The sequence below is a fragment of the Psammomys obesus genome, unplaced genomic scaffold, assembly GCF_907164565.1.
Source record: "Psammomys obesus unplaced genomic scaffold, mPsaObe1.curated_primary_1811, whole genome shotgun sequence".
Lineage (NCBI taxonomy): Eukaryota > Metazoa > Chordata > Mammalia > Rodentia > Muridae > Psammomys > Psammomys obesus.
In genome coordinates, this window is record NW_026591643.1 from 4,766,689 (window position 1) to 4,794,479 (window position 27,791).

The 27,791-nt window shown below is 51.9% G+C and overlaps 1 protein-coding gene across 6 annotated transcripts in view; it reads left to right on the forward strand.

Annotated features, from left to right (window-relative positions):
• The window catches only part of Col27a1 (collagen type XXVII alpha 1 chain), a 118,570-nt gene that overhangs the window by 31,521 nt on the left and 59,258 nt on the right, over positions 1-27,791 (forward strand). For all 6 annotated transcript variants that reach the window (XM_055611670.1, XM_055611669.1, XM_055611671.1 and 3 more), the window contains exons 7-14: positions 1,038-1,091; positions 9,431-9,475; positions 10,073-10,126; positions 10,452-10,496; positions 12,850-12,903; positions 14,015-14,059; positions 19,223-19,276; positions 21,095-21,139. In XM_055611670.1, coding sequence (XP_055467645.1) covers positions 1,038-1,091; positions 9,431-9,475; positions 10,073-10,126; positions 10,452-10,496; positions 12,850-12,903; positions 14,015-14,059; positions 19,223-19,276; positions 21,095-21,139 — 396 coding nt within the window. The remainder of the gene's footprint in view (positions 1-1,037; positions 1,092-9,430; positions 9,476-10,072; positions 10,127-10,451; positions 10,497-12,849; positions 12,904-14,014; positions 14,060-19,222; positions 19,277-21,094; positions 21,140-27,791) is intronic.

Genomic DNA, 27,791 nt, shown 5'->3' on the forward strand with positions numbered 1-27,791 from the left:
TTCACCCGGTGTACCATAGCTTTTCACAGGCCTTGCTAGGTGACGCTGGCATACAGAAGCTTTTTGGTGTTCAAAGCCCTGAAGACTTCCAACTGACCATCAAAGCCCTTGCAAGCTTTCACTGGAGCAGAAAGATCTGGTGTTTCCAGGGGGTGGGAGGTGAAAAGGCCATGTAGTCAAGATTTTTCAGTCCCTGGAGATACGAAGCTAAAGAGGTTGCTTGTAGAAGAGAAAACACTTAGGCCAAAGGATCTCCCTATTGCACCCCTCCTGGCTGAGCAAGGACTCTGGAGAGAGGGCCCAGACTCCAGCATCTAACCACAGGCCTCACATATCATACTCCAGAGTCTAGAGGAGGGTACTTGCATCTGTCTGGCTTCTGTCTGGGCCAGTCAGTTGCTAGGTGTAGACACACAAACACACACACACACACACACACACAGAGGGTGAGAGAGAAACAGACAAAGACATAGAGACACAGAGGGAGACAGAGAGACAGAGAGGAATACAGGGAGAGCCTCCCTTTGATCTTCTCTTGTCACAGGAGGCTCACTACTTTGAACTTACCACTCAGTAGACCTGTGCTAAGTGACAGTCCCAGGACAGTGTCCATGTCTACTCCCTGCTTTCATATAACCTTTCCTAAGGCAGATTAAAAATGAGAAAGCAGAAAGTTCAGATGAGTGCATAGTTGCAGATTGGCCTATGGTGGCCCAATGATGGCAACATGATTCAGGAGATGAAGAGATCTGATCAGTGTAGAGTAGAGTGTGGATTCAACCATGCTCTTAACATCAGAACCCACTCTCCAAATGATGTTTCCTGCGTGAGCCCTATATTTAAACCCTGGAACCCTGTATATGTGCAGTTCCTGAGTTCCGGGAGTTGGGGGATGGGGACTCCATTCTCCTTCTCCTACCTTGCTCTGTGACCACCATATCTTCTCTGAAGCCTCTAGGCCTCAATGAGCCTCCACGAGTGTTGCAGCCATTGCAGTTGGAGGTCCAGTTCCTGACTCTGCTGTCTATGTCTTACAGGGCAACATGGGCTTGCCTGGGCTCCCAGGAAATCCAGGATCCCTGGGACAGAAGGTAGGCGTTGGTTCTACGCTTGGCCTTGGCCATGGGCTTACCAGCAAGCTTGGCCTTCAAGCAGAGGCTGTCTGTGCTTCTTGGTTGCATCTGGGCTCCCTGGCCACAGAGCCTGTTGTCAAGACATGAGAGGTTTCTGAGCCCTGAGTGTGCTGAGGTTGGGAGCCTCTTGGTGTGAAGTGGATCCTCTATGTGACTGAAAGTGTCTCTGGCTCACTGTATCTCCCAGAGAAGCAGCCCTCAAGCATGCTTGAGGTGCTTAGAACACTGTCAGAATTGCCCCATGGGCTGAGTGGCTTTGGGCCTCTGTGTCTCTCTTCATGTGCAAGGGGGACAGAGATTTCCTTATCAATCCCTAACTGCCTAAAGATGGCTGTGTGACTCAGGGGAAGGGTCTGGCTTCCACTCTTAACCTCTGAGTCTGAGACGCCCCTCACTGATGGGCTTCAGGCACAGGGAAGTGTTCCTCAGAGGACGCTTGTGTGTTCTGCATGGTGTGCTAACCCGTACCTGCCACCTCTTCAGCCACTCTGGGTCTGCTCCTGGTTGGTGGTGGTGGGACTTCCACACTTCCTGGGATGGGCTCTCCAGATGCTGTGGGCTCCTTCCTCCCTGTCCCCAGCCAGCGTTACCCATCCTTCAAGACTGCTTGTGCCTCCTCTTGAAGACTTCAGACTTTTGGACAATGTGGCCATTTGCTTGGGCACATTTGGCAAGAGTCTTGCCTCACTAGCAGGGTATGCACATTGGGCTTGTGGCCCTGGTTCTTCTTCCAGGCACAACTTGTATACAGCAGCTGTCCGGACAAGCAGGAAAGACAATGTAGGCCAGGGGCCAATCATTTTTCAAGAAGATTCCCTCAGTACTGAAGAGCTGTCCAACAGACATGTGGGCCCAGGGCTTACTTATACTCTGGTTCCCAGATGTGGAGCCAGATGCCTGTTCCCTAGACCAGTTGTCTGGCTTTCATTGGGACAGCCAGGGTACCTCCTGGCTCTAAGCTGTTTCTTACTCTGAGGGTCGCTGTAGCAGCACCCTCTGTTTAGAAGATCATGGGCATAAGCCCGCACACCACCCTCTGTCTCAGAGCAGGCCGTAACTTAAGTGTCAGAGGCCAGCCTGGCCACAGAAAAGCACAGTTTTCTTGCACCGTGTGTCTGCTGCATGCCTGCACTTGGCCCGTGTTCTGGTGCTTTCTGGTGATTGAGAGTGGAAAGCGCCTTCTGTCTGACTCAAAAAGCAGCCTGTGGTGGCCTCACTTTGAAGGGGTAGGAAGGCAGCAGAGGTGGTGGAGGAAATACAGGCTCGGGCTGCCTCCTCCTAGGATTCTGGGGCTCCCTGTGCTCGTGGATGTCCAGGATGTTGACAGCCTCTGCGACCCATGCAGGGTTGAGTATCTTCTGAGTTAAGTGAGCACCCTCGGTGCTTGGAAAACTGCTTGGCCATGTACTCTGCGCTCCTTTCTGGCCCTGGCCCAGGCAAACACATGTGGGTATTTGTCACAGAGCCTGGTCTAAAACAGGCAGACTGGTGTCCTCCATGGGCTGTGTAGAGCGTAGGCAACTCAGGCACTCAGATAGGGGCCGTCCAGTAGTGGTGCTATTAGGAGGCTATGAATGGTTTGGTATGCTGCTCCTGGGCTTATCCCTGTAAGTCTCCCGTCTGGTGACTGTTGCAGCCACTCTCCCTGTTGCATTAGGGTGACTCTGTCTTCTCTGTCGTAACGCTGAGGGAACACAGGTGGCAGAGGTGAGGTCAGCTGTCTGTGGCACTACGTTTTGGTCCTATCATTCATTCGTTCGTGACAGTGTACTAACCACCCTCCATGTGCTGGGCCCGTGTGTCCTGAACACAGAACTGCCTTACAGAGCTTGCATCCTTGAAGTGCAGAAAACAAAAACGGTGAAACCTAAGGTGTGTTGTAGGTTAGGAGGGGGCTATGAGAAAGTGGGGAGGAGGGAGTTCTGGTTGAGGGTGCCAGTGGAAACAAGTGGCAACTAATAACATCAGAAGGCATGACTGGAGCTATCTTTGTTGGTAAAGTGCTTGCCACAAAAGCCTGAAGACGAGAGTTCAAGTCCTAGTACTGTGTAAAAAGCCAAATTTGATTGTGTGAACTTATGTCCCCAGTGCTGGGGAGGTGGAGACAAAGAGGACCGCAGAGCTCACTGCCCGACAAGCCTGGACTTAGATGCCCTGTGTCAAAACATGGGGTGAACAGTACCAGCTGGGCGTGGTGCCACTCTTAATGATCCCAGTACCTGAGAACCAGAGGCAGGTGGTTCTCTGAACTTGAGGCCAACCTGGTCTACATAAAGAGCTTCAGGTTAGCCAGGGGTGCATAGTGAGCCCCTGTCTCTAAAATAAAATAAACAAGGAGTCCTTCTCTAGAGAACATCTCAGGTTGATCTCTAGCTTCCACATGAATGCACACACATGCATGTACACCCATGGGGACATGTATCCACATACTTGAACACACACACACACATGATGCTGCCTCACAGAGTGAGGCAAAATCATTCCCTTTCATAGCTAGAAAGACCAAGCCCCAACCCGATCTTTATTCGCTTACCCTTCCTGTTAGCACATGGAGGCTTATGCTCTAAACCCTGAGTTGGCCCTTGTGTTGAGTGACAGGTGAGGTTGTCAGGGCTTAGGGCTATGTTCTTATGTTCTGTAGTGGTGTCCCTCAACCCTGTTGAGTGCTAGGCCTGCAGGGATTCTAGGCACTGGACCCAGGCAGCAGAACCTCTGAAAGATGGGTCCTACATGCAACCGAGATCCAGAGCCACCAACTTAACAGAGAAGCGTTCCTGTGTCTTAAAGCAGAAGGCTGGGGTCCGAACTGGTTCCTCCAGCTATTCTCCTTCCACAAAGCTGACTGATACAATTTCTCAACCAAGAGAGGACCCACTGAGCTCACATTCAAAAGAAGTTTCTTTAGGAGAAGGCTCATTGAACGGAATGTGATGGGGTCCCAGCTCTGTGCCCCTGTGGCTGTGAATGCGGGTGAGCTGCTTACCTCTACATGCTGAAACTCCATTGTTCAGCGTATGGCTTGGGAGAGTGACGGGATGGCCCCAATGCTCAAACAAGGCTGGCACATGACACACACCATATGTACTGGCTGAATGAATGAATGATAATGGTGATCATGAAAGTGAAACAGCTACAGAAGTCTTGCTTATCTGGTATCATCAGTCCTTTAGCTAGTTCACAGGTCACCAGAGAAGCTGTTCTTCCCACCCTGTGTGGGGTCTGGAAGCTTACCTGGCTCCCTAGTTTTGTTGTTGTTGCTGCTGTGGAGGTGACCTTGCCCTCCAGAACAGGAAGGTCCACAAACATTTATTTATGTATCGGTTTGTTTGAGACTGGGTCTTGCTCTGCTGCCCAGGCTGGCCCCAAACTTGCAGTGATCCTTCTATGCCAGCGTCCCTAGTACCAGGATAACACACAGACAGCCATGCTTACCCTCAAGAAGGTGGGAGAGTTGTAGCAGCTCACCTGTGCGAGCTGCATGTGCTAGTTAGTCCTACGGAGCACAGGGCAGCCCCAGCCCCTGTGTGCACGAGTTCACACGGCAGAGGCTGGGCATTCGTGGCATGGTCCCTTACTTCATCCCCAGTGCCCCAGGCCCCCTACCTCCCCACGTTGTTTTCTGCTGTGCCCCTGACTTCTCCACATTCCTCATTAACGCCATCTGCTTCTCTTCTCGAAGATCCTCCTCCCTGACTCTCCTCAGCACGCCCAGCAGTTTCCATCCATTTCCCAGATTCTGTGGCTCATCTTTTGAGTCTTCTTGGGATTCCCCACTTTCTGACTGTTGAGGGACTCACGGACACCCTCAGCACATTTCTCCAACTGGAGCAGTGCTAAAGTCAGAACCCTGCTTAACCATCCAAGTTTTCCCCACATCTGCATGGCCCCGCTCCTCCCTCTTTCCAGTACCTCTGGCCGACATCACCAATCGATCTGTCTTGCCAAGAGCTGATAACAGGCCTCTGAGTCTTAGGACACTGTGCCAAGCAGACATGACTAATGGAAGGAAGGTGGTACGTTGCAACTCGTTTCTCTTTCAACCTCACTTCCCCAGGCTCTGGTCCTCCTGCGCTGCCCAGTTGGCCATTGCACTTGAAAAGATGGGATAAAGGTGGAGGGCAGAGATGACGGCCCCTTCCTTTCTGAGAACCAGCTGTTCTTCCAAGCATGACACCCAGCTCCATGCTGGACTCTGTGGCCCATTCCCACTGGCCTCTCTCCTGTCTCGGCCCATTTCTACCCTGACCTGTGCCCCTCTGTCTACCGCCCTACTCAGGCCACTATGCAACCTCCCCCGGCTTCATGAACTCAGGCCCCCCTTGCTGTCCCTACACCCTTCTAAAAGGTAGTGACCACATTGCTTTTGTTTAGTCTTATGCCCCTTACTGTCTACCCCCTTTGGTCATGGCGCCGGTTCCGCCAATGTTTGTTGAATGAATGAATGAATGAATGAATGAGTGAGTGACTACATGAATGAATGAAAAGTAGACCTTCCTGTCCTTCCTTCCTCAACTTACCACCAAGTGGGGTTGAATGCCCTGTGACCTGTCTGATATGTTTAGCTGATCCACTGACTCAGAATCCTCTAACTTTGGAGCCCATAGAACATATTGAGAAATCAGTTTGCAGAAGTAAGGTCCAGCGAGGTTTATTGTCATTCAATTTCTTCCTCTCTGACCCTCTCTTCTACTCTGTTGAAGGGGTGCAGGCTTCAGGGTGGCAGGTGAGTTCTGTGGGAAGCCTTTGGGTGCTGAGCAAGACTGGGGAGCGAGTTCCACCTTCCTACTGAAATGGAGTCTGGGGGAGCAGCGTAGATCTGGGCACACACTGCTGCCCACAGCCCCAGGCAGGGACAGGAGCCTCTCCCTCCTTCCCCAAGTCCAAATAGCACCCCACTGTCTGTGGCGGGGTGAGGTGATGTCTGGTTCCTCCTTGTGCACTGTAAGCAATGATTAATCTGGCTTCCAAACCAAAATAGAGGGCGTGCTGTATTATAAACACAGGACCTGCGGAGGCCCGCCTGCCCGGCAACCAGCGGCCCGGCTCTTCTGTAGCACCCCTGCCTCCTTTGGCCCACCTGGCACCCTTCACCCACACACTGGGAAATCACTGCCCAGGGCCACCTTGCGGGATGGGCTGGCCCCGTAATTGCCAGGGCCAGGAGAAGATAATGGTTTAGAGTCTCATGTCCCCAGCCCTGTGATTTAAGACTGTTTGGTAAACACTGCTGGTGGGGCTGCCAGGGAGCCCCCTCTGTGCCCCACCTCCCACCTTGACTGTGTTTGTCTCTGCTGTTCCCACCAGCTTCAAAAGCACACACTTGCTCGCAGGCAAATTCAAGGCCCTCCAGAGTTCACTGATCAGGACAGCCCATCCCATCCCAGGGATCCAGAGTTTAGAGAACAGTGTAACTTTGGCCACAGCTTCTCGCCACCTGTCCTCTTGTGTGACCTCAGTTTCTTTGTTGGACCAGTGAAGCAGGAGGTGGTCAAAATGGTGGCGCCAGTCCCATCTGATGTGGGTACTCCATCATTTTGCTACTGACCTTTGCCCTAAGCATGTTGCCATGACCCGATGGCTCTATCTCAGGGAGATGCAGTCTTCTGGGCTGATCCTAGCACAGAGATTGGTAGTTAAAGTTGGAGGATTTGAGTCACAATCCACGTGCTCATCCAAGAAAGCCATGTGGCTTCAGGATAGTCCCTTACCTCCCTGAGTCTCAGTTTCCTCACTGGTAAGTGTGCCAGGAGATTCCTGCATCCTAGAAGTGACTCAGGTGTTCATGAGCATTCATGCTTAAGGAACAGGTTAGGCATTCAGGTGGATTCTGCCATTCGTTGCCTTCCAGCTCTTGCCTGAGCACAGGTTCGCTTAAACCGCATCTGGAATTTAACTGAACACGTCCCTTGTCTTTTGGGGATAGTAATGCTTGTGACTTGGTCTTCAGTGGCGTATTGGAGTGATAGGGGGCTCCTGCACTCCACCCTATGGTACTCACCCTACCCGCATTGTTGCTCTTGAGTCTCTGTGCTACAGCGATCCTTAGGCTAGCAGAGCTTGGCATAGTGAGTTCAGGGAGATGAGGGCCTGTGCTCAGTCTTGTAGCCATGAGCACGTGGATCATCTTGATGCTTCTGTGGGAAAAGAAGAGCTCAGCGTGTTCCTCCTCATATCCTGGCATGCCTGCCCCCATGTCCCTAGAGCTCCTTACACAACCCCACTCACCTACTCTGACCTCTAGCTGATTCTCTGCCCACCGCCCTTGTCTGGTCTTCTGTGGTTCAATGGGCCCTCTTGTGTTTTTCCAAGCCCCCCGAGAGCATTTCTGCCATGGGGCTTTTGCACTCTCTGCTTCATTTCCAGGAAGCTAGATCTGTGTCCCCCTCCCATTACCCATCCCTTGGCTGTCCCTAGAGTCACCAACCCTCCCCAGCCATGCCATCTTCTGTACCCTAACTTTACTTACTCATGACTTTTTTGTGTAATGGTAAAACTACACAGCATCAAATTTGCCATTTCAACCATTTTTCAGTGCTCGGGCAATGGTGTTCAGCACATTCAAATTGTTGAGCAACTGGTCCCGGAACATATTCATCTTGCAAAACTGACACCCGATGCTCATTAAACCCCACCTTCTGCCTCCCGCCACCCACAGTTATCTTTTCTTCTTGCTTGCTTTCTAGTTCTATTCTAGGAATGTAAACTCCCCGGGCAAAAGATGTTGCCTCACTCTTTTTTTTCCCATGTGGAAAACCCTGCTAGCCCACGCACCTTCATCAGGGTTTGTTGAATGAGTGAACGAATGGATGAGAAATAAAGGCCACAGAAGTAACCGTAGCTGGTGTTTCTAAGGATGCTGAATTCAGTGTCAGACACCATGTTTGGTGCACCCCACACAGATCATGCCTCCCAGGCCCTGGCTCTTCCTGCCCCTTTTATAATTTCTGAGGAAATCGAGGTTCAGATTGACTGTGGCCATACAGCCAGCCCACGGCTAAGCATTCCTGGAACCGAGATGAGTCCGTCAGAAGACCTTGGGCCCTTCTGTCCAGCTGCTGGCTGTGGTCTGGGCCCACCTTGCCTGCCTGTGGCCCAAGGGAGGATTTGTCATGGGGCAGCCTCGGTCAGGGGGAGACACACCTCGTGGGCGGTAGTCACTCTTGGTGTGAGGTGGTGCAGAGAAATGCTGGAGAGCCTCCCAAGCCCCCTCCCTAACGCAGGTTCCTCTCTTTATGGTGAAGACCTCCACTCACTGCGCATCTTCAGGGTCCAGGAGCTGATGTGCACCTGTGTGTCACTGCATTTATGTGCGCATTTAGGAACTGTAAGTCAGTTGGTTGAGTGCTTGTCCAGCATACTAGGGCCCTGGGTCTGACCTCCATCACCACATAAACCAGCTGTGGTGCTTCTGGCCTGTAATCTCAACACGTGGGAAGTGAAGGAAGATGGTCAGAATTTCAAGGTCATCCTTGGCTACATGGCAAGTTGGAGGCCAGCATGAGACTCTAGGCTGCATGAGACTCTCTCTTAAAGAAGGAAGAAAGGAAGGACAGAAGGAAGGAAGGAAGGAAGGAAGGGAGGAAAGAAGAAAGAAAGAACAGAGAAAAAAGAAGAAAGTGGAGGGTTATGCCGCCAAGAGCTCTATATGGTCAGGTGTCAAGGGCCTGTGCTGAGCAGCAGGCTGGTTTCTCTCATCAGAAACTCTCAGGGGTCCTGGGACTCGGAGTTCCAAGACAGCAGCATCTAAGGGGGTTCTGAGTTCCAAGTGCCCCATCTGAGATCCACCCAAAGCTGCACAGTAAGTCAGGGACCGAGTCTCTCCTGCAAGAGCCCAGGGGAGAGGGGCCTGCCAGGAGTCCATGTAGTCTCACTGTCTGAATGAGGATGAAGACTCAAGGCTGCCACTGGGAATCTGGGCGGCCTTCTTTTCCTTGGAATAAGAGCAGAGCCAGTGCAAGGAGGCAGTATCTCTGGGTAACATGGTCACGGTACATGAGCTAGAGTGCATCCCGATGGCGTGAGGCTTTGTGTGTGCTTCAGTTTGCACTTGTCCCCGTTCCTTGTGTGACAGACGCTTTGCTCCTGTTTCTGACTGCTGCCAGCTCTCTGGATTTCCAGGGTTGGGATGTGGACGCCGGGCTCTAGTCTCTCACCCCACCCCTGTCCTCTGCTCTAACAAAAGATGACTCCAGAGAATTTTATGTATTCCACACAACCTGCATCCGTGTGGGTGTGGGCAGTTTGTTCCATATCCCTACCATAGAGCCAATGGCCTGATGCCAATTCTTCACCCACAGGGGCAGAAGGGCCATCCTGGAGCAGCAGGGCACCCTGGAGAACAGGTAAGGCCTGTCTGCACTGCTCTGCACTGCCTGATGTTTTTTCTCTTCTAGTCATTGGAACCAGCTCCTTCCCTGGACTGATATTCTCTGGAACCCCAGAACAGGCCTTGGGACTTCCCCCGCCCATCACCCCTACCCTTTCCCAGCCAGCCACGCTCTCTTAGAAGAGCCTGTGTCTTACTGTCCAGCCCAGACCAGGGCTGGCAGAAGCCCCTGGACTCTGGTTAGAGCCATGAATAGCTGGCCTGTCCCCGGCAATGTTAGGCGATATTATCCCTTCCATTCGCTTTGGGGTTTGCAGGAATTCTGGCCTCCTGGCCCAACTCAAACAGCAGCCTTGCCAAGGGACAGCCAGCCAGCCCTCCTCTGTGCTTTCTTATTCGGAGCCTGAAGCAGAAGGCTTTGTCCCCAGAGCTGGTCTGACCAGTTTCCAGAGAGGTGGGCTCGAAGCCCCAGCAGACACTGCTTGTCTTCGTCCCCCTTGGCCTCACATTCTTGCCCTTCTCCTTGTCCATTGTAACCACCCTCCCCCACCTGGACCCTGACTGAGCTAGGCAGTGCCTCACCTTTCCTAACATTTTTCTTGTTCCTTTACAGGGACAGCCAGGACCTGAGGGCAGTCCAGGGGCCAAAGGTTACCCTGGCAGGCAGGTGCAGTATATGCTCTGGAAGCTGTGGCCATAGTGCCCCCAGCGGAGGGAGGCTGTAGGATGGGGCCAAAGTGCTCCCCTGTGGGTGGAACCTAAGGAAAGGGCTGGCCACCATGCTGCAGGCTAGGAGGATCCAGAGGAGGACTGGAGGTTAGAGAAGGGGTTTTCTGAGATCCCTTCTCTCCTGTCTCCCCCTGAGCCACTCCTGGTGCAACCCATGCCAGGGTGCTTCAGAGGACAGCTGAGACCCAAACAAGACTGGCCCTGGCACACTGGCAGCAGGGAGGGCGTCTCCATATGTCCTTGCCCCCATATTTGTGTTTCAGGGGTTCCCTGGACCTGTAGGAGACCCTGGCCCCAAAGGCAGTCGGGTAAGTGGTTTTGGCTGGTCCCACACAGGTGGAGCTGAGTGGACATCACTTGACCTCTAATGGGTTAATGGGAGGGCAGGGCTATTAGGGTGCTTGGGGTCAGAGAATGACAACCATTGAACTCCATCTACCTAGGACTGCCAAGGAGGCATCTCCACGTAGGATCTTTAAAAGGGAGGTAGAGAAAGTTCTGGGTATGTTAAATAGGGGGTGGAGGTAGAAAGACAGCAGACATGGGCCATGGTGGGCCTGGGTAGTCCTGGTCATGTGCTAAGATGCTGCTGGGATAGGACTCAGATGTCCTGAGGTGAGGCCTAGCAAGTAGATCACCTGGCCATCAGTCAGGTGGGTCCTCTGTAACATGTCCTCTTCTGAACCAAAGCTATTTAGTCAAAGGGCCAATAGGACACATTGTTGGCCTTAATCTCTGCAGCAGTCTAGTGGTGGCGGGAGTGGGCATGGCAGAGGAAGGCAAGGTCCCTTGGACACCACGTGGCATGCAGAGTCAGAGAAGCTCTTGTTCTGGGGTTCTGGGTCTCTCTCCTGTGGCTTCCATAAGTAGTGGCCTCAGAGGGAATGTCTAGACCCTGGGGAAAAGTACCCAGAGCCCAAGGCAATGACTTTCATGCCTGCCTCTTGTGTGTGAAGGAGCACTGCCCAGATCAGCACTGCGGTCTGTGTGACTGACTCAGAGACTCACTCTGTTGCTGACCCCAGGCGGTCACTAGGCCTCTTCGAATATACTCATTCGTGAACTCGAGCCATGAGCTCTGCACAGCAGAGTCAGGACAGAGTGTTTAAGAGCACAGTTGTTGATCAATCGAGCTGGTTGCTGAAGGAAGCACAAGTGTGGGTATTTGGGGAAGGAGAGTTGGTACGAGTCTCCCTCAGCTGTGGGTTCAGGACACACTGGTTAGGGGTGTGGGCTTCGGAACCGCAGAGCTCAACCCTAGAGACCAGGTCTGCTGCACCACAACTGTGTGGCCATAGGAAGGTCTCTGGGCCTAGAAGTTCTCTCCTGTGTAGAATTCTAATAACCCTACCAGGCGTGTGGTGAGAATGCCATAATCTGCTCATGTGTCCAGTCTATTGCCTGTGTGCTGCGTTTGCCTCAGGATAGCTGTGGATTCAGCTCAACCCAACAAGAAATACACTCAAAATATTCTATAAGGTTTTTTTTGTTTGTTTGTTTGGTTTTGGTTTGGTTGGTTGGTTGTATTTTTGTTGTTTTGTTTTGTTTTTTCTTTTAGTCCCCTCTTTTGTAACTTGATTGTGAGGTTTTGGTTGGTTTTGGTTTTGTTGTTGTTGTTTGGTTGGTTAGTTGTAATTTTGTTGTTGTTTTGTTTTTCTTTTTTGTTATCCCCCCTTTTGTAACTTGATCATGAGTTTCTCACATGTGAACTTTATAGATGTCAACTTTCTCACAATGTCAAAGATAGGACATGTCTGTGTGCGTAGGGTGTGCAAAGCCTGGCATGTAGTTTCTGCTTGGCAAACATTTGTTTTTGCTGTAGTTATCATTAAAATGCTGCACAGCATCTGGTGGCATAAGCCCTGTGCTAGATCCTGGCCCCTGAGAAGTTACCAGAGGACAGGGAGGCAAAGAGACAAACACTGTTTACCAGGAGGCTGAGGGTCGCTGGGGAGGTGAGCGTTTTCTGACCTGCGTGCTGGATGCCAGGCAAGAGAGCACTCATGCATGTCGTGGTTATACCACCAGGATGTAACAATGTCATGGTTGGGGGCTCCGGGCCTGGAAGTCAGGTATATTCTGTCTGGGCCACAGACATTGAATGGTGACATCCTGGGATCTTAAGTACACAGGGTCCAGGTGATCTTTGAGCTGAACACAAATCAGCTGAATACAAATTGGTAGCATTTCTGGTCTGTGGTGTTCTTGCTGTGGTGGTTAACTCGGGAGCACCCATGTGCCTGGCACAGTGTGAGCTCTCTGGGCTGGCCATGCTGCCTGGCAGTACCTGGCAAACAGGGTGGAGGCAAGCCTCCAGGTTCAGGGCCTTTGAGTTCTAGGAGGAACCGCTGTGGGGACCAAATACAAGGCAGGCCTACAGCCTGCACCATCTAACCCGGGTACCAGCTTCCTTCCACAGGTCCCAAGCTAGGCGCTGGCCTCTGCCATCCTGTGCTGCCCTCCCTGGTGTGAGCGTATGTGCCTTTGGACTACATCGTGGACGCAGCACCATGCAGTCCACGGGCATATACACTTGCCTCAAGGTCTATGTCATCGAGGACCGCTGGAGCCACCACCACAGAGGACTGGGGCTGTGGGATGGCAGCTGGGCTAATTGCACCGAGTGCTCAGCCTCTCTGACCCCCACCTTCTCTTTCCTAGGGTTACATTGGGCTTCCGGGCCTCTTTGGTCTGCCAGGATCGGACGGAGAGCGGGTAAGTACACTTGTCTGTGTGCCATTACTCCTCTACTTCCACCCTGCTGTTGCAGATTGCCAGTTGGAGATGTCCATTCCCTGGGGGAGTCACCTGGTCAGGGTGAGGCCCTGGAAACAGCATTTATATACTTCCCAGCTATAGCACTGGTGGGCAGGGACAAGGCAGAGGGGTCCCGGGCCTGGTGTTTTCAGTGCTTAGGAGATGGTGCCTGGAGAAGTGACTTGGCAGAGAGGTCTCGCACCAGCAGCAGACGTTTGTATTCTAAATAGAAGTTCTGCAGGGATGGCCAGTTGGCTGTTTTGTAAATAAAGTTTCATTGACCATAGCCATGCTTATAGTTTACCGCTGTTTGTGGCTGCTCTCCTGCCACAGTGACAGGGCTGAGTAGCTGTGACAGAGGCCACCCACTGTGCTCCAAGTATGCATCCACTCCTCCCTGGCACAGATGCTTGGCTGCTTTATGCAGTGCTGTGAGCTTGTCTGGCAGAGGGCTGAGGACAGGGCCCGGTGTCAGATGTCAGACCAGGCATCCTAGGCAGGACCATGGTTGCCGACTTTGGTGGCAGCAGGGACAGGGGACACCATGGATGCCTGACTTTGTCCTGGGCTCTGGAGGTAGTGAGTGTGTGTGTGCGTGTGTGTGTGTGTGTGTGTGTGTGTGTGTGTGTGTGTGTGTGTGTGTTTGTAGACTAGCTTCAGGATTTCCCAAGATGCCCTGACCTCTAAGACCAAGTGTCCAAGACAGGGAAGAGCTGCCCACAGGCCTTTGGGGCTTTTGGTTTTAATACATGCTCCTTCCTCCCCTGAGCCTGTACTTGGAAGTTCAGTTATAACCCTGTCATTAAGCTAAATACAGAGAATTATAAGAAAGAAGAGGAAGGTGCACTTACTGAGCACCTGCTGAATGCCAGGAGTGTTGGCAGCTTTCTTTAGAAACTCTTCCAGTGGGTATTTATGAGGCCCCGAGCCCCTATCTAGCCAATGAACATGCAGCTGGCGCCACTCTTCTGAGCAAACATTCTAGACTACCTGGGACTTCATTCTGAGTGTGGTGGGGTGCCCCCCCCCATGAAACCTGATGATGATCTTTCTCTTCTTTTCCCTACAGGGCCTCCCTGGAGTTCCTGGCAAGAGGGGCGAGATGGGTAGGCCGGTAAAGATTTTCCGTGTCTATTACGCAGACTCTATGGGTAGCCCCACCTCCCGCTGGGGGTACCACACTGCTGGCCCCTGAGACCTGCCACTGTCTGCCTCTCTGCTCTGTCTCTGGGCTCTGGGTGGAGGGCAGAGTCCCCAGGTGCAGTGCTGGCCTGAGATGCTTGGGGTCCTGCTGCTCCGGTTGGCCTCTATGTCTGTGGCCTCAGGGGCTGTGGGTGCAGCTTTGTGTCTGGGGCTTCTGTTCGGCTGCTTGTGTTAGTGGCCAGCAGGGACTAGGGGACCTATGTACTCACCCGGACGGCACACCATCTCCACAGGATGGTGGAGACTCAGGACTCCCACTCTGTTTATCTTTGTTTATGCATACACAAGGCTAGATGACTGTGCAGCGGGGTAGGCCACAGCAAGAGAACTCCCAGAAATGACCTCGCCCCACCCCTAAATCCGCTGGCTCTGTTCATGCCTCTCTAGAGATTAGTTCTCCTCTTGTTCGGCCATCTATAGCACATCAAGAGAAAGACATGTGTCCAAGGCACTGCAGCCGCTGAATATTATGCTAGGAACGTCAGGGGCTGACTCTTGGTAACACCATATGGTACCAATGTTGTAAAAGTAGGCTTCCTACACTCTGTTTGGAAAGCTATTGATTTCAGACTGGGAAACTGAGGCTCTAAGAGGTAGAGTGAGACGTGCAATTCCCCTCTGCTGGTGAGGCCTCTTGACTGTCATCAAGACAACTTTCTTCCAGGCCTGTTCCTGTTGGTGGCTTAGCTCTCTGCTGCCACCCTGCAGGCTGCCGTCCAGCCTGAGAGCCCTGGCCATCTTGGCCAGACCTGCCGTGGACTAGAAAAGTCAAGCCACATGACCAGGGTCACACAGCAAATTGGTGGCAAAGTCAGGATCTGTACCTAGGACTCTTGATAGCACAGAGTGCTTTCCACATGGTCCCTTTTTGCTCCATCCATTCCTATCTCCTTCAGAGGAATCTACAGTCCTCACCCCTGCCTTAACTCTCACGCTAGAAAAGGAGTGTGTAATTTTGGAAGAAGGTCCAAATATAAAAACATTGGCAGTTGGCTAGAGCTGGCAGGACTTCTGGCCTGGCTGGTTCATGGTTATACAAGGCAGATGGCCCAAGCCATGTCCCAGCCGGAATCTCTCCTCGATTCTAGAAAGAGGCTACAGTGAGTCTTCTTGTCTAACTCCCTACTGGATCTGTCCTCAGTGCACTTGGGATATCTCATGAAGCCAGATACCTCCACAGTGCTACTTATAGCATGGACCTTCCTGCTGTGGCTGGGCCTGCAGAGAGTCAGGAAGGCAGTCCCACCACTGGACCAGATGGCCTGGGCTTGGCTCTGTCTCTGTGTGACTCAGATGCTGAGTGCTTGCCTGAGGACACACAGCTATCTGGTTCAGAACATGAATTGCTGCTCTGGGCTTTTACCAGACTTCAGATAGGGAAGGAGGGGATGTGCATTCCCACATGGGGAAACTGAGGCCCAAAGAGATGAGCTGGAAGTCTGCTCTCCATCATCTAGATGTGAGCCAGAGCTGTTGGTGGCCCATGGATCTCTGTGAGTTCGGCCTGCTCATCTCCATCTCTTACCCCTTGGCATTGCTCCAGTGGATTTCCTCCTTTCCTTCATGGACCAGTCTGAATCAGGAAGCAAGGGAGTTGGGAACCTCGGGGTCTTTCCCATCAGCATATTCCAACTATAGTAAGGATGCAGGCTAGGCCTGTGCAGGGACTTTCAGACATTAAATATTTAGCTGTTCTACCTTTCTAAGTTCTGTTTCCTTCTGGAGGCTGCTGAATCACCCCTGACTAGCGGTGTAATGGTGCATTCCAGCTTGCTGAGGACTAGAATGACTAGTTAATGATGCCAAGGGTGCGAATGGATGACTGGTTTGCAGTCTAGGAGACAGAGCCTGGGAGTTCAACAGGTCATGTACTGAATGTGTAGGCTTCCCTGGCCCTTTGTATATATACCCTGTAGCAGAGGAGCAGATTCTGGAGGCAGGGGCTTGGCTGAAATGCCTTTAGATGTCTGGGCCCTTGGCATTTTGCTGTCCATACCTCTAGCCCTGTTCCCATCGAGAGCAAGGGCGGAGCCTTGCCCGCCTTCTGCTGCTGTGCCTGGTTCTGCTCACAGCGCTAGGCAAGGCGTTCATTCCCAGAGGGGCCCGACCTGGGGAAGCAGAGAGCCACGTAGCAGGCCCGGAAGCGAGCCAAATTCATTCCTTGGGCCATGAGCCAGGCTGCTGCAGTCAGGGGTTGGGGCAATGGAGGAAGGAAGTGCCTGCTCCCGTGGGCTGATGTGCAGTCATCACACATGCACCAGGCACAGCCAGGAGGCCCTGAATGTCCAGCTGGGCAAACAATAGAGGTCCTGGGTTGCTGCTGGATGTGGCTGTATGCTAGGGAGGGGAGTGGCAGGAGCTCTGAATCTCAGTCTCCCGCCTGGGCAGCAAACTGCTGTTCATCCAGGCTATGGGCTTGTCCATCTCAGACCACCTGCAATTGTTCCAGCATCTTTAAAGCTTCAGCAGTTCCTAACAGTCAGTTTTTTTTTTTTTTAATAAAAAGCCTTAGACTCCTAGAGATTGCTCATCCACCAGGAGCAAAGCCGGAGATGGAGGGGAGCTGATCCCCCAGGCCGCCGTGGATGGCCAGACAGAACCAGGTTTAGTCTGCATTACTGCAGAACTGTGATGGCCCTTGGAGATGCTGAACTAGTTCTGTTTATGCTTGGTGTCACAGCATAAACACTAAGAGAACAGCTTTGGGGCCAGACTGCCTGGATTCAAATCCCCACCATGCACGACTATGGACAGGTTTCTTAACTTCTTCGGATCTACAATAGGGTCAGCATAGAGTCGCCTGCATGAGTCTGTTGGGATTGGTTTTTACTGTCATGGCTGTGTCCTTCTGTTTGTTGCTCACAGGCTGGACTGCGGCGGGGCCTCACTGGGGTTTGAACTCAACCATCAAAAGGCAGTGTCTTGAATTTCTCCCTGGTTTTAGTAATCTCTTAAGTAAAGGGGACCTAACTCAGGCTCTTAGAGCTCTCTGGGCGGTTGAGCCAGGGTGGCTCAGGGCTGTTGGCTTGGCTTCTTGGTCTGAGGGGACTGTTGGGATAGCTTGGAGCTGCCCTGTGTGCAGAGCCCGCCTGGTACTACTACCTAGAAACCTTAGGCCTTGCGTCCAGGGTGACCAAGTCATCTCCAGGTTGCCCGGGCTGGTGGAACCTCCTCCTTCTAGCCTTGTCTAGGGATCAGGCCAGCCTAGCATTTCTTTTGAGCTCAGCCCTCAATCTGCACAGTATATGCAGTAAAGCTCTACCCATCACATAGGTGCCTGGAGAAAGCAGGGTGGCCCTGGTCACCTCTAGAGAATAGATCAGGCCCTGGTCACCTCTAGAGAATAGATCAGGCATGCCAATAGGAGCATATGGAGCTGTCCAGGGGTGCTGCTGCACTTTGCCCTCATTCCCTGAGGTACCTGCCCTGCCCCACGGCCCACAACCACCACAGAGGGAAAGTCAGTGCCTTCAGAAGATGTCTCATCACAGCCCACCTGACAGATGGCTCCTGCCCATGAGGTGACACCGTCAACATTATGACAGAGGGTCTGGATTGCAGAAGGGCTAGTATCAGCTAGACGAGACTCCAAGGTCACGGGAAGAGGAAGCTTGTGTGGGTTGGATGCACTCCACAGAGACAGGACCGTGCACGGAAGCACCCAGTCACCCTGTGTGCCAGGTGGATACTCTCACTCCTCCTCATGCCAGGCTGGGCCCACGTGACATTCACAGAACCCAGGCTCTCAGCGGAGCCACAGATTGGCTTTATAACTTTGGCCCAGGAGACTTCCTGCCTGCGCCCCAACTTTCCCCATCAGTTAAATAGGATCTGTCACTGTTTCCTCTGGGTGAATGTCAGACACGTGTGGCCCTGCACGCAAAAACAACAACCTGCTCCCAGAATCATCAAATGTCTGCATTTTCTGGGGTCTAAATGAACCCATGCTTCCTAGGGAGGAAATGCACCCTGTGCCGAACCAGTTCATGAAGAGGACCTGTGTGCTCTCGTGAATATGACCATAGATACACAGGACCAGGTCTCTGCTCAGTGGTACAGTCTACGAGACTGCTTCTAGGGTTTTTGTTGTAGCTTTCCTTCCTTCCTTCCTTCCTTCCTTCCCTCCCTCCCTCCCTCCCTCCCTCCCTCCCTCCCTCCCTCCCTCCTTCCTTCCTTCCTTCCTTCCTTCCTTCCTTCCTTCTTTTCTTTCTGTCTTTTTTTCCGTTCTCACTGGATCTCCCTGAAGTTCTAGCGAGCTAAGACACGAGGCTCCTCTGAGGGGCTCTTCACAGCCTGGCCGCCTTTGCATTCATTCTTTCTGTTGGGCACATTGAGATTTGCTTGCCATTCATCTTGGGAAAGCCACAGTTAGAATTGGAAGAGGGGAAGCGGCTAACAGGCTCTAGATGCTCTCCTCCCTTTCCTCTGAAGTAGGAATGATTCCCCACCCCCACCCCCCAGGCCTCCACAGCTGATGTTTTTCCAGCTGCCTGGCTCCCTGAGGGGGGTGGGGCTTCTTAGTCAAGTCACAAAGAGGCTGAAAGGCCAGACTTGCCCAGGCTCATGGTTCAGCCTCTCAGGACCACAGTGCTGATCCTCCTTAGCAGTGTGGCTTGGGGTGACCTTGCCATTTATGCAGTCACAGCCTTGGTTTGTAACATGGGAACAATAATTCCACGGTGTGGCTAATTCCACAGAGGTGCATGGCATCAGCGCCTTCCTTTCACCAGGGGGAAAATTGATGCCTATAAGTGAGAAAGGTGCATTATAAACTTCAGCCAGTCTGCAATGGTCTAGGTCTGGCCTCAGCTTCCTGCCTCAGTCTATGTCATTTCCACTCCATTGGGACAAAGTCCCAAAGCTGGGGGTGGCACCCGTCCCATCATTCAGATTGACTGTGGCCTGTCCCTTGGTTCCGTGTGTGCTGGTGTTTGTGGATAGCAGAGAGACTTCAGAACTCTGGATCCAAGGAGTGAGCCTGCTCAGACATTGTCCTTGCGTCCCCTGGGAGTGTGGCTCAGAGCCAAACTGCAGCCTTGAGCACTAACGTCCATATCTCTTCTGCTCCACTCAGGGCTTTCCTGGAGACTTTGGAGAAAGAGGCCCCCCTGGACTTGATGGGAACCCTGTAAGTACCCCCAGTGCTTGCTAACAAGCCACAGGACAGAAGACTGGAAGAGCCTGAGTTTGGAGGTTGGACAGACCTGGGCTGTCTTCCACCCTATTACCTTAAAGCTAGGTGCCCTTAGAAAAATGTAGAAAGACTTCTCTGAACTCCTTTCTTTTGTGGGTACCCTGTGGCCCTCATGGGAGAGTCCCCACCTACTGAGCTACAGGTTGTGCCCAGGCCCTGGGGCTTCTGTCTAATGGAGAGACGCCAGCTGCCACCCATGGGAGACAGCAGAACCACTCAGAAGTGGTTTGCCTTGTTACAGGCAGCTGCTGCAAGCTTTGTTGGAGGCAGAGGCAAGTCCACGGGCATCTTCAGTTTTACAGTTTGTAAACACACAGAGGCCCGGCTCGTCTGCAAAGAGATGGGTTGGTCTCTTGTGGGAGGTCTATTTGCTTTTCCTTTCTTGTCGAACCTCCAGGCCCTGGAGAGGGCCTTAATTTCATCCTGGGATATAAGTCATGGCCAGTGTTCTCAGGAACACCTGCTCTGGTCCTTGTCTTCCCTTGGGCCTTTCTACTAGAGCAGCATGCCTTCTGTGCCCACTGACCCTCCATCAGCACTCTTTCATGTGTTGGTCCACTTCAACTCCATGAATGCTCCTGGGTCTTCCCTAACCATAACCCCTGGGGACAAAGCTATGGCATAACATGGAGTTTGTGAGCCTTGGTAAATCAGCTCACTTATCTGCACCTCAGTTTCCTTCTGGAAATGCAGGTCAGAATGGATGCTTTAGAGAACAGAAGATGTTAGCCATTGCAGGAGTTCAGTACACAGTTGTCATCAGCGCTAAGCACCTCCTTAGTCCACTGGGCTTGGCTACAGAGAGCTGGGTAGACCAGAGAAACCAGTGGAGAGTAGGAATGGCCCATGGGGATAACAGAAGTGGGATGAGGAAAGAGGGGTGGAGTCTCCAGGTGAAGCAAGATGCATTTCAAGGGTTTTCAGGGCAGCTCAGACCTTCCCAGACTCGGCTCTTAATAGGTTAACATCACACCAAAGGATGTGACCCTTCTGGAAGTTTTTTGGGCGCTGGGAGAGACATCTTCCTCCTTAGGAATAGAACAATTGCCTGGCCTTGATACCAGCTCTGCCATGGAGTTGCTGGGGGACCTTGGCTTGCAAGTCATTTCCCTTTAGGGCAGCCCCACAGTTGTATCAAGAAGGGGAGGCTGGGACTTCTCACTGTTAATCAGTTCCCAGAACCACAAGTTTTTATTGGTGACTTTATGTTTTGAACTTGAGCCAAACTCTTCCTCTGATTTTTTTTTTCTGGTGTGGACAGTAGATGGTCAGTTTAGTAAAGCTTCAGGGACTGGGGTTTTAGGGTCAGTACTACATTACACCATCCTCTGGCCCCAAGCAGGAGCTCCTTGTGGCATCTTGGAAGCCCCAGAAATGGGGGGACCTGGAGAGCCTGAATGGTAACAGGGCCTCTGAGTGCTTTCCCCATTGCTTGCCTCTGACCTTGAGTGGACCACTCACCTCTGAAATCCCAGTGTTCTTGCCAAGAGAGAAAAACACCTCCAGCTCCTTATGACCTGGGTTTAGTCCCACCTGTGTGTGTGTCCTTGATGCCCAGAGCCTTGAAGGTGTTTGGCTTGGAAGTTACAGATGGGATAGATACCCGCCAAACCCCAGGGCAAGCATCTAAGGACACCTAGGGACTATGGTCAGGAAAAGGGGAAGTCTGCTCTCAATGACCCCACCCACCACCTTTGTCGGGTATGATATGGAGGAAGACAGCAGTAACCACCTTGATGTCTGTATTTCCAGGGAGAAATTGGCCTGCCAGGGCCACCAGGAGTCCCCGGCCTCATTGTAAGTACACATATGCCTAAGCCCAAGTTGGGCAGAGGTGGGATAGCCAGGATGTGAAGAGCAGGCAAGAGGACTTGCAGGGGAGGTCAAAAGGGCTCTGTCAGAGGGGTGAGGAGGAGGAAGAGCAAGGCCATAGGGGAATAAAACCAAAGCCATGCTGTGGCTGCAGGTAGCTTCCTTCTAGGGGCCCGTTTCCTCACTGATTAGATGAGGATGAGTTTTGGAGTACAGACTGCCAACCATTCTTAGGCTTGCTGCCTGTCCTTTGATTTACAGGCAGGTAGGTTAGTGTGGTAGCAGACCATTCAACTGGTAAAGGGCTCAGGCTAGCAGGGGAGCAGAGACTCTAGACCACGACAGGCAGCCTTCTTCACCCTTTTTCTTAAAGCAGTGACTTTGGAGCCAGAGTACCAAGTTCAGATCTTAGCCCTGTCGCATCCATGTCATGTGACTTAGACTCTTTATGCTCTAGTTTTCTTATCTGTGAAATGGAGATGAAGTAGCGTCCTCTTGGACTCCTGGCTGTGAGGATGAAAGGAGTTGTGAGTACAGTGTGGCCAGCTCTGGCACTCTGTAAGTGCTGAGTCAGTGGACCATATTGTTGTTATCATGCCTGTTACCTGCTGAGATGCCCAGGCCTGAGAGGCTGGGGAGTTGGAGGGGACAAGGTCTCTGATTGTTCTGGGCTGGAAAGGCCTGGGCAGGTGGCCTTGTCAGTCACTTGGCAGCATAAGGGCTTGCTGCCAGACTAGTCTTGCTCCAGAGCTAGTCTTGACCTTGGACTCAGCCCTGAGGGCCAGTGAGAGGCCTGAGCCTAGAGATGACCCTAGCGACCCCCCTCTAGAATGTGCTGTGGTGGTGTAAGGTGGCTCTCCAGACAGAAGGGCTTGTTTTGCTCTCCCAGCAACTGTGCTGAGAAATTCTCTTCATATGGTGGCTAAAGATGGCGCCAGGAGGAGTGTGAAGTGCCCCATTCCAACCTTGGAAGAGAGCTCAGGGTACCCCAGAAGCACCTCTTCTGCTCAGCCAAATGGGGGCAGAGCCTGGGTAAAAGGATGTGGGTTGGCTAAGCTCTTAGCTCTGATCCCCAATTACAGCCTCATCTCTGTGAACCTCAGGAACCCTCTGTCACATGGGATCACTGTCCTCATCTGTTCTGGGACCACGAATACACATAGTCCAGTCTAGACCCTAGAACCTGACTTCCTGGGTTCAAGTCCTACTTCACCCATTCTTCTAATCCTAGATACATTTCTTGCCCTCTTGTCCTTCAGTTTCTTCACCTAAACCATGGACATTGTAGTAGTATTTGGTTTGGGGGATTGATGTGATAATTAAATGTTTGTTAAGTAGCTTAACACTTAAGCAGTGTTTAGAATATATAAAGGCTCCAAGAAGTACTAATCATCATAATAGCTATTTTTAATCTTCTGTTACATGTCTGGTGTCATTGCACATTAGAACTTAGTGGGAGAAAGTGCTGCAATTGGCTAGTGATGTCTGCCTTGGCTGGGGATGCTATAGTTAGCTAGTAATATTCTCCTTGGCTGAAGATGCTACAGTTGACAGTGATGTCTTCCTTGGCTGGGGATGGGAGAATATTAGCTCAGACACTCATCTCTTATGTTCATTCAACAGAAATTTGCTGAGTACTTTCTTTGGCAGTATGTGCCATGAGAATCTGAGAACATGCCGGAAGTCTTAGTGTCTATTTTTTTCCTAAGGCCTTGAACATAAGGTCATCAAGCTCCAATGTGCACATCTTGGGTATTAGAAACAGTCTCCTTCCCTGGTCCATCCAAGCAGAGCCCTCATTTTCCAGAACTTTCCTGTCTTGAGCTCACGTTAACCTCACTGTCCTTGGGGTCAAATGTCCACTGCCTCATTTCAGACTCCTTCAGTGCGAACACTACTGGTCCCTAACTTTTCTAAGGGGATATTCACGTATCCTGACAGTCATCTTTGGCATGTGTTCCCATGTGGCATTGTCCCAGCATCCTCTAGGTTAGGTCCTGAGAGGAGAGTTCTGTTAGGATGAATGAACAGATTCTATGGACTCAGACCATGCTGCCTCTGTCCCTGTTCCTCCCAATACTTGGCAGATTCCTTCTAGTCGCTAGGCAAGCCAGACAAAATGTCAGTCGCCAGGTAGATTTGGATGCCAGATGTGATATTTAGGACATGTTTGTGTTAGAATATTGTTCTGTTTACCTGACGTTCAAATGTGACTGGGCCCCCTCTCTTTCCATCCTGATGTGCTGCTGCTGCTCAGCGTCTCTTTGGAAGGTGGGAAAACAGACCCTAGGTCAAGGTCACACACTTGAAAGGAGAGGGTGGGGCTTGATTGGAAACCTTAACCACCAGCTTCCAAAACAGGGCTCTTTCCTGCCTTCTTGTGTGCCAAGCTCTGGGCATACCTGCAGTTGTCAGCCCCATCCTCCAAGGTTTCCAAAGAGTCTCTCTTTGCTCCGGCCTTCCTGGGCCTGTGTCTTCCTCTGGCCACTGCCATCCTCTCTTTACCTACTCCCAAATTCCCTTCTTTGCCAAAATGAAATTCCTCTCACCCTGCCACCTTTAGGTGGGCTCACTGGGCTGGACCTGAGCTCACCAAGCTACCACTAAGCCCAGAGTGATTATCCTCTCTTGTTCTGGGGCTCTGAGAGTGGAAACTTCTGAGCCCAAGGAACTTCCTGGGGAAGTGTAAAGGAAAGGGACTCTGCCCTGAAGTGTCCAGGAGGAAGTGGGACCGAGCTACCTATGGCTTTCTAGAATGTGAGGTGCTCAGCCAGGGGTGGGGGCAGGGGTTTTTTCTGTGTTTTGATGGTCAGTTTGCTGTAGAAACCAAGATATACTCAACCCTCTGTGGAGTCAACTGAAGCAGCTCTCTTGCAGCCTTCGCCTGCCGCCATCCCAGTCTGCCAGGTGCCCTGCCAGGAGGGAGGGCGGGTGACCAAGATAGCCTTCTGAGCACCTGTGTGCTCTGCGTGTGTGTGCAGTGTCTTCTGTGCTGGACCTCTGGAAGCCATGCTGCAGCCTGGCTCACCCTGTAGGGATTGGGAGTGTCCCGCTTATAGCCCATATCTGAATGTCCCCAATTCCACAAGCCACCAGTGACTTCCTGCCAACTCCAGGGTGAGAGGACTAGACGCAGCCCTCTCATTGTCGCCAGAGCTCATGGCTGCCATGCAGAGAGACTGCTCACTTCAGAACCTGCTCTACCAAAAGGAAAACAAAGCTCTTCTCTTCAGAGAGATATAACGCTCTTGGCTTCTACGTTGAATGAGAAAGGATCTTGTGATCTGGCCCTAAACCCACAATATGAAACACTGCTCTCACTGAAGGATTGGGGGCTATCCTCTGTCAGGAGCCTGGTCAGGGTATTAACTAGCCCTTGTGTGCCAGACCTTGATCAGAACTGAATGAGCACACCAGCCCTGGAGAGGGAACACATTGCTATCTTGTAGGGAAGAAAACTTGCTCGGAGAGAGCAAGACACCTACCGAAGGCTCCACAGCCCATGAGCCGGGGCTCAGCCTGTACATGCCCCTCAAGCTCTTGCCCCCACCCTTCATTGCTACCTCTGTGCTAGACAGAGACAGTGGTTGTGTCAGGGAAAGGCTAGACCATGCTGATCGGAGCCCCCAGATTACTTTCCTGTCTCTAACCTGGGGCCCCAAGAGGGTCGATTTCTTCAAGGCTAGCTTGGTGAGTCTTAAAGCGAGACTGGGGGTCTTCATAGATGATTCACCAAGCACTTCTACGGCATACCTCATGTGACTCTGCCCCATCATGCTGGATACTGGAGTCATGGAGGGAAGGTGTTCCAACTAGGGGCCCAGCTTCAGTGTGGTGGTGAGACAGGTCGTGGCCTGTGAGCGCACATAATCTTAGTGGTTTACATAGGGACAGCTATGAGCAGAAGGCAATGACTCCAGACCTTAGAGCGAGGTGACAGAGCTCTGGGGTCATGGTAGTTACATGGTGCAATTATAGGAGCAAAGGTCTAGCAATGTCAGCCCAGGACACCAGGCAAGGCAAGGCAAGAAAAGGCTGTGGCATCATAGGCCTTATGTCACAGCTGAAAAGAAGCTGCAAGGCAGGAAAGAGAGACTTCTGGGAAGGAGGGAAACCCCCACAATTTTCCTTCAAGTTCCCCTGCAAATCCTGGTCGGGATGCCTGTGTGATGATCTTAGGTTCTTACTGTCAGTGGCTACCCCAGGACTTGTAGTGTGGATTCACACCAGGACAGACCATCCTGGGATCTGGTCCTGCCTCTGCCTCACTCTGGTACTTCCAGAGCAGGTTTTCTGGCCGCTCCCTCAGCCTTAGTTTTTTCATTTGTAAAGTGGGATAGGTCTGACAGCCATGCTGTTTGCGTGGGTGGACAGTGGTGAACCGCTAGCCCCAGTCCAGTGTATCCAGAGTCTGCCTAGGGAGGGCTGGTGGCTGCCCCTGGAATGGGACACACAGCAGGAGGGCCTTTAATTGCTTACAGCTGTGTTGCTAGTGATCTTGATCGGGGCCTTGAGAGAAGGGACGATGGGAAGCAGTGTCTGGAAGCTTAGGAATGGTTCCAACATAAGGGACTTCCTTGTTCTCATGGGAACACTGGGCAATCAGGTTCTATGAGATGTCCTCTGGGAACACCAGCTTGCAGTGTCCCTTCTCCTCCATTTGTACGGCAATCTGGGACCCCATATTTCTAAACCTACCTCCAGCAGCTGCTACTCCCTCCCCTGAGTCCGCGCAGCTGCAGTCTTCCGTAGCTTGCTCCCTCGTGAGGTTTTAAGCAGGATTGAGGGTCTAAGTATGTCCTTCATCAAGCACTTCTAAGGTACATCTCTTACGACTTTTCCCTGTCATGCTGGATACTGAAGTCATGGAGCCAAGGTCCTCCACCAGAGACCTGGCCTCAGTCTGGTGGTGAGACAGGTAGTAGCCCATGAAAGTATTTGGAGAGAAGAAAAGAGTTGGGAGGAAAAGCTATCCTTCCAAGGCTGCATTAAAAACTCCCTGTTGCCCACCCTCAAGGCTGCCCAGTGTCTCTGGGAGGCTTGACAAAAGGCAGCTGCACTGTCTATCTTTCAAAGATAGGGTCCTTTTGTCACGAATGTCCCTCTTGGAGTGGTAAGTATCCATGCCAGGCCTCTTCCCCGACACCCGAACAGCGTTTGAATGTCCTCCACGCTCGTCATCCAGCCTCTATGATTATAGTGCCCACATAAGCTGCGACAGGAAAGGCCAGCTTGGGTTCCTGGGGTTGCTGGCCTCTAACAGTCTGCTGTGGCCATTATACCATGGGGACTCCAGCATCACCCTCTTCCAAGAAAGATGTTGGCCAGCCTTGGGGGTGGGGCAACAGGGAATTTTTAATGCAGCCTTCGAAGGCTGGCTTTTTCTCCCAATTCAGCCTATGATTTTTGCTTCTCTATCTAAAGACTTCAGAACTGGATTTGCTGCAACACCAGCATCTTGAACTCTTTGGTACATCGGCCATGATAGAAAAAGTGATCTGCCAGAGTTGTGAGAAGTAACTGAGTAGAAGAGAGGCAAGGACTCTTGCTCAGTGCCCTGCAGTGGTCTTATTGGGCTACGACTGTGCCATGTTGTTAGACTGAGGTGCTCTTTTTCTTGATGGACCAGTTCTTTGATGGGCACTGAAAGTAGGATTTGCAATTTGAAGGCAAGGACTCAGCAAGGAGGTTGAACCCAGCCAAGTGGCAGTACTGGAGTCCTGAATGGGGACATGTTTACCATGGTTACAGGGTAGTCCAGGGCTAGCCTATGTTCCAGACAGGGAAGGGATGGGCATGTCTAGTCTGAAAGCTCCTCTCCACTATCCATCTCCCAGGTCCTCCAGCCTTTTTGCAGTAGTCTATTGGCATTCCCCTCTGCTGGGCTTCTCTTCTTCCAGGGTGTCTCTGAGCAGCCCCAACAGGAATGTGAGGAATAATTCTGTAGCCTGGCTCTCCCGGGCTGACCTTGTGCCCCACCTCAGAGCCTTTGCCAAGGTTCCCAAAGAGCCTGAATCAAGATAGTAAGGGATTGATACCCAGAGAGGTGAAGTACATTGATTGAGGTCAATCAGAGAGGTCAAGTACACAAAGCAAGCCCTTAGGTCAATGAGGGAAGAAAACAAGTTGAGAAGAATGACTTTTTTTTTTTTCTTTTCTGGAACAACTCCATGTTATGGTGGGGCTTCGGGGTGGCTATGAGGGAGTGAGCAGAGTGACATTTGAGGGACAGGACTGGGCTTTAAAAGAGGAGATTCACCTACTTCACTCTAAGCCGGGTTCCCTGACCACACCACTTTTCAGTCTAGGCCTGGGTTCCCCTTTGCTGGGATCTGTCCTGTGTGCTGTGGGGATTTGGGTAGCCCCTGGCTGACCTCTATCAGTGAGATGGCAGTAACCTCTTTTATGTTGTGACTGCCAACACTGACCCAGACATTACCACACCGTCTTACCTGCTAACCCAGCTACTCCTTGAAACAGTGCTAGGGACTGTTTCAAGTAGTAGGTGCTACTCTCGCTGTCCCATGCTAGGTAAGTGGCAGAGGGACAAATTGACTGGCTTATGAAGTGTTCCTTCAGCCATCTGGAGCCCCTGTGGAGAACACCTCTGGGGTCACTACCCTGTGGAGAACACCTC